This window comes from Cygnus olor, chromosome 3 (assembly GCF_009769625.2).
Source record: "Cygnus olor isolate bCygOlo1 chromosome 3, bCygOlo1.pri.v2, whole genome shotgun sequence".
NCBI classification, from domain to species: domain Eukaryota; kingdom Metazoa; phylum Chordata; class Aves; order Anseriformes; family Anatidae; genus Cygnus; species Cygnus olor.
In genome coordinates this window covers 41,759,597-41,766,128 of record NC_049171.1, presented here as the reverse complement: position 1 = coordinate 41,766,128, position 6,532 = coordinate 41,759,597, and the positions used below count along the sequence as shown (strand labels likewise).

The 6,532-nt window shown below is 44.6% G+C and overlaps 1 protein-coding gene across 1 annotated transcript; it reads left to right on the top strand.

Annotated features, from left to right (window-relative positions):
• The first annotated feature begins 2,165 nt into the window (after nucleotides 1-2,165).
• Nucleotides 2,166-6,210, top strand: LOC121067640. The gene is made up of 5 exons (XM_040552400.1): nucleotides 2,166-2,324; nucleotides 2,937-3,044; nucleotides 3,352-3,424; nucleotides 5,151-5,284; nucleotides 5,616-6,210. Exons 1-5 carry the CDS (start codon nucleotides 2,268-2,270, stop codon nucleotides 6,183-6,185), a joined length of 942 nt encoding a protein of 313 aa, XP_040408334.1. The 5' UTR covers nucleotides 2,166-2,267; the 3' UTR covers nucleotides 6,186-6,210.
• Nucleotides 6,211-6,532: the final 322 nt, after the last annotated feature.

Genomic DNA, 6,532 nt, shown 5'->3' with positions numbered 1-6,532 from the left:
ATTGTAAAGGAGCTTCAGAGCCACTTTGAGATCCTGGGTGGCATGAAGGTGAGTGCAGGAAGGTTCTGCAGTTGGAAATGATTCCCGCAATATCACCGAGGACTTGTGATTCTAGCACTTTTTTCATCACGAGGAAAGCATGTGCAACTATGCCAAATAACCTTGTTTTGCAAGGAGACCACGGCAGATGGAAAGTGCAAGATACTGCCAAGCATGATGGTGCACTGAACTATCAGCTAAGCAGCACGCAAATTCACAATTCTCAACCTGCAGTGCCACAGAAATTTACCGTAGAGCATTCTGGAGAACACTACTGCCAGAACAGCACCCCCTTCCAATCTGCTGCCTCTTCATATCCCTTCTGCCCCCTGAAAACCCTACCTGTCTCCTAACAGTAGCTCCTAACTCACATCCCCTCAATGTCTTCCAACAGGAAGCAGAAAGTGGGAGAAGTTCGCTGCCACCAGCACTGACTAGTCAGCCTGGGAGCCATACAGACATTTCTCTGATGGAGTCCAGAGTGAAAAGGGGGAGGGCAATCTTTGAGAAGATGTCCTCAGGAAATGGACAGAACATCAACACTGAAGGTTAGCCTTACCACTTTGGTCTTATTTCTCACTTTAGTTCAATGCACTCGATCTCTGATGAGACAAGGGGCAACCACACTCATATCAGAGCAGCGCCTAGGCCTCCCAGGGAGAGAACGTGATGTTCTTGTCAATGCAAAACAAGCTTTCCAGATTTCTCCTTTTTGTCTTTTGTATTGTGGAGGAGTGACTGATGCCCGTTAAATACTTTTGGAACAAACCACAACAGAATGGTGTCTTATGTTTTGAGAAGATAACTTTTGATGAAGACAACCTCAAATTACAAATGTGGTATCAAAAATATGGGCAACATTCATCAATTACGAAAAAGTAGTATCTTCATTTTTCTCATTTGGTGAAGATAGTTTGGATTTGGTGATGCATTGCTTTGGTAACAAATAACTTTTATTTGTGGCTTTCTGGTTTCCACAAATTGAATGCTCCGTACTTGGTGTGTTCTAAAGTAAAAGTATGACACAGTTGCGAAAAAGGTGGAAAAACTGTTCATTTTGCCTGCTGCTTTTCTTTCAAGATTTGAAACACATGCACCCATCTCCCTCTCCCTAACTATGATATCTGTTTGTCGTTTCAGTGGGTGGTTGCAAACCTGTAGGAGGACTTCCAGAAGAGAACCCTCCCAACACTGCCAACAAGCTGATGGACTTCCAGGAGAATGTCTACTTGAAAGAAAAAATGGCTCTCTATCAGGCTGCAGTTTCCAAGGCAGAGAGCAGCAACTGCCTTGCCAATGTAAGATACCAGTGTCTCATTATCTTAATTCTACATTTGCTTTGCACAGGGACAGATCATAACCATCTTTATTTCTACAAGCAAGCTATCAGATGGATCATAGTGTGGATCAAAATTTAAATTCAAAATTAGGAAACCTATGTAGTAAACATAGTCATCCATCAGTCTCTGTCTCTACCAAATGGGATTTTTTATGCTATATGTCTTCGGTCTTTTGGACAATCCCCATTAATTCATGGAAGTACTCTTCCTTTTAGTCCACCTTTCCCTGAACTTCATGTATGAGGACCATAGTTGTGAGAGACGTCAAAAACGCGGTTATCCTATTTGCTCATGATGACAAAACATGGCAGTTTCTTTATCACAACAAATATTCTCTACTGCCGAATAATAAAATCATATTCAGGAGCACAGTGAGTTTAGAGCTCTTGATGCTCAAACTAAAGAATTTGAAATTACCACCTTATAAAATAGCTCAGGTATGGGTGCTCAGGTAGCCCAAAAGCCACCTAGGGGAAGCAGCCTTCTGAGTCCAGGTGTTTTTAAACCACGTAATTCCTGCCCACCGGCTTCTTTATTTCCTATTTGCCCTTGCGTATTCGGAACAGATTCTGGCGGTTCTTTGACTGAGAAGGTTCAAATTCCCTCCTCCTGACACTGCAAACAATGCTGCAATTAGCTCTCTCTCTCCCCAAAAGAAAGAACTGCAGGAAGCCTGACCAAACCAAACCCTGTTGAGAACATATGAACTGCTTCATCTATGCTCTAGAATACCTTGTCGTTTCTTGTTGAAATGCATGGTATCTTCTTACTGCAAATGGAAAACACCTGGCCTTATTTGATCACTCACTCTAGACTTCAGAGGAAATCAAGTCCTGTACTGTGCCTGGTGGTCTGGCTGCAGTGAGGAAACAGTTTGAGAATGGGCAGATGATCCCTTCAAGGACCACCTTTGCTCGCTCCCAGCACCAGCACAAATCTGCAGAGGTAACAATGGCATTTTTAACACTAAAAAATGAGGTCTGCCCTGCTAAAGAGCTCAAGGGAAAAATACCGTTATTTGCTTCATTCCAGGATTCACCGTCCTTGGGGGTGTTTAAGGAAAGGTTGGACTTGGTGCTTAGGGACATGGTTTAGTGGGTGACACTGGTGGTAGGGTGCCGTCTGGACCAAATGATCTTGGAGGTCTTTTCCAACCTTAGTGATTCTGTGATTCTGTGATCCTCTACTATCCTCCTTAAACAGAGAAGACATGGAAAAATTTGCACCCCATTTTCGTTTCGACTTGCTAGGGTGTTAACTCTATACCTCCTAATGTTATGTGGCTCTCTCAGCTGTTATACAGACTCAAGCTTGCATGTGTATGTCACGCTCTGACTTGCCCTCCTTGAGCCTCACCTATCTTTGACAGTTCAAACTTCCCAGTACATGGGTTCCTTGTGGTGCTTGTAACCTGATAAATCTTCATGGTACACTGCCATAAAGGAACCGTTTGGGATTACACCTCTTAATATAGAATTGATTTGTGACATCCCTTCACAGGCAGAAACAAAAATCCAGATTACTGTTAATTATGCAATTCTTTGTATTTGTCTTCAGGAGACCTCAGGTACCACTCAGCTCCCAGTAACAAGCAGCACCAGGGAAGCTGAGTGCAGTGGAACAACCTCCAAAGAAGGCCCAGAGGAAGCCTTTCAAAGCCAAGAGGTAACTTTATCAATTAACAACTATATCATTCGGCACGTATACCAAGATGCCGATCCTTATTTGCTTTGCCTCTTTCTCCAGCACTACTTGGTACAGTAAGATCATGATGTTCTGCGGATAGCCGCCCTCCTTTGGCAGTGCAAAACAATGATTTTAGAACGGTGTCCTGTACAGTGTTGTTTGAATGTGGTAATGAATGGGGCTTCCCATTCATACTTCTCTGTGATGTTTAAGACAGCGGCAGAAATATGGAAAATTCTTACATGTTGCACTAAATCCCTCAGTGAAGTGAAGGTTTTGTGCACAGGTTTCTCTCGGGGAGCAAGTGACTCCAGAGACAAACAGGGCTTCTACGTTGACACAGGATACTGATGAAGCAGGTAAGAAGTAGCTTGAGAGTAAAGGCTCACAAAAGAGCATGATGGATCAAGTTCTTGGCAACTGTCTTTACTTTCACAAGAGCAGTGGGACTGCTCTTAGGATACAGATACAGGACATTGCTCCAAGTTGTTCAGTGCCTCCATCCTCAGAAAAGCACATTCATTGATCTCAGTGGGACCTAAGAAACAGGTTTACATGTTGGTACACAGAGAGGAGTTTGGCATAAGGAGGTAGCTTCAAATATGTGCTGAGCTGCTGGAAAGAACTGGGATCTTTGAGTTGTCTGAAGACACATGCAAACGCTTGCCCCTGTGTGGTGGTTTTACTCAGGTGGGTGGCTGAGCTCCACCACAACCGCTCTCTCACTCCCCCTCCTCAAAGAGGAATGGGGAGAAAATATGATGAAAAGGGCTCAAGGGTTGAGGTAAGGACAGGGAGATCGTGCAGTAATTATTGTGACGGGCAAAACAGACTCAGCATAGGGAGATAGTAAGATTTACTGCCTATTACTAACAAGCTAGAGAAGTGAGAAACAGAGGAAAGAAACCAAAAGCATCTTCCCCTCCGTCCACCCTCTTCCACCTCCTCCCCCCGAGCGGCACAGGGGAACGGGGGAATGGGGGTTATGGTCAGTCTATAGCGCTTCTTCTCCACCGCTCCTTCTCGGTCACTCTTGTCACCTGTGCCGTGGGGTCCCTCCCATGGGATGCAGTCCTTGCTGAACTGATCCGACGTGGGCTGCCCACAGGCAGCAGCTCTTCAAGAACTGCTCCAGATATGGGTCCGTACCATGGGGTCCATCCCCCAGGAGCAAACTGCTCCAACCTGGATCCCCCATGGGCAGCAGCTCCTGCCAGGTCACCTGCTCCTGTGTGGTCTCCTCTCCACGGGCTACAGGTCCGGCCCGGAATCTGCTCCGGCAGGGGTCTTCCACAGGCTGCAGCCTCCATCGGTGCAGGTCCACCTGCTCCACCGTGGTCTCCTCCATGGGCTGCAGCATGGAACCCTGCTCCACCGTGGTACTCCATGGGCTGCAGGGGGACAGCCTGCTTCACCATGGTCCTCACCACAGGCCGCAGGGGACTTCTGCTCTGGCACCTGGAGCACCTCTCCTCCTCCTTCTTCACTGACCTTCACTTCACCTGCAAGGCTGTTCCTCACTCCTCTCACTCTCCCAGCTGCTGCGTGGTGCAGCTTTTTTTTTTTTGTTGTTGTTGTTGTTTTTTTTTTTTTTTTTCCGACTTAAATATGCTCTCACAGAGGCACAAAACAATATCATATCATCACCAGCTCAGCTCTGGTCAGCAGTGGGGCCCTTACCAAACATGGGGCAGCTTCTAGATCCTTCTCACAGAAGCCACCCCTATGGCCCCCTGCTACCAAAACCTTGGCACGTAAACCCACTACACCCTGTATAGACAAATTTGTGGATGATAAAGGCTCAATTTATAGCCAAGCAGAATAGGCCTGGAGACCATGAGCACAGTGTTGAGGTGCTGCTTCTGCAGTCTAGTCATGGTATTAGAATTTATGCCTTTGGTTAACACAAAGACCTCAGTCCACTCTGAGCCCTGACATTCAGGCAATTCAGGTATGGCAAAACAGCAGGCGATAACATGTCCCTCAACAATTCTTCTGTCCATTTTCTGTGTATTTCCTCTCCTCATATTGTTCATTGTTCAGTCACTTTTTTTTTTTTTTTTTTTTTTATTCTTTCCATTGCAGTAAGCAATGCAGCTAAGAACAAGGAAGTCCCAAAGATTTCCACAGATGTTTGTGATCATGAGTTGGAAAGGACAGCTCAAGAAAAGGCTATTCCCAAAGACAGAGAGACTGCAACATCTGCACAAGATGGAAAGGTCTGTGCTTTAATTAAAGGTATCTTCCTGTGTAACTTAGAAGTGTGTGAGATTAAACATTGGTCCGTCTCATAGAGTTTGAATTTCTATTTTCACTATGTAGTTGCAATTAAAAATGTAACCTGTGGAAGTGGTGGGAATATACAGAGCTTAGCAATCAGGGCACACAAAGTAGTATCTAGTACAGTCTGTAATTCAGCGAGTACTTCTACTATGTGACAAACACAACTGAAAGTAGAACTCAATTCTGCTTTTCTTTTCTTTCTCTGCTGAAGGCAGCCTCTTCTTTCATTGTTTTCAGTCTCTAAAAGTATATGTTTTCTGTCATCAGTTTGTCAGATGCAGAGAAACCATCAGCTTGAGAACTGAAGAGAAGTGTCAAAACGGTGAGGGCTATCCAGACCAGACAATTCAGCAGGCACAGATGAGGGAAGCACTATGGCAGCCCAAAGGCACAATGACATCTGCTGCTTCCCAAATGAGAGCCATTAATGCAATCATCAAGAACCATGCACATTCTGTAAGACAGCCATATCACCAAGGAGCTGCTTTTCTGCCAGTTCAAAATGTCTTTGAAGGAGAAAATCCAAAGTGTCAGAGAAGTGAGATCTGTCCAGAGGAGATGCTCCCTAAGCCTAAGAAGCTGCAGATGAGGGAGCCACTGAGACAGCCAAAAAGCAAAATCACTTATGCAGCATCCAGAACTAAGGTTATCAATGAAATCCACAGGAATCAAAAATGTTCTCAAAGACATCCAAACCCACAAGGAGCTGCTTTTCTGGCAGAGAATGTGCAAGGGCTCAAAACGACAGAATCCAACCTAAAGAACAAAGATGCAAGTGTCACAGTCTGTGTGTTGTGCAGTAATGCACAACAAGTTTACAATAAAAAGAAGAAATGACTTAAAACTAACAGACTTGTCTGAACTTTTGCTGTCTGTCTCTCTTGCTAGGAGTCTCAGCAGTCTTCCACCATCTTTCTTTGACAAAGGCATGTCTGAAAATAAAAACTGTAAAAATCACATTTTATAATGTCCGTAGTGTATCTGGACCATACAAGCATCCAGATTGCAGGTTACCACAGAATTGGAGCTCCCTGATGAGCTTTGTCACAATGAAGCAAAATCTCCTCATTATCCTATCCCAGTTCAAAAAATAGGAGGTGCGTGATTCTTCCACTTTCAAAGAATTACAGTTAATTGAACGCAAACAAACCCCTCAGATTGGTAGCTATCCATTCATAGATAAC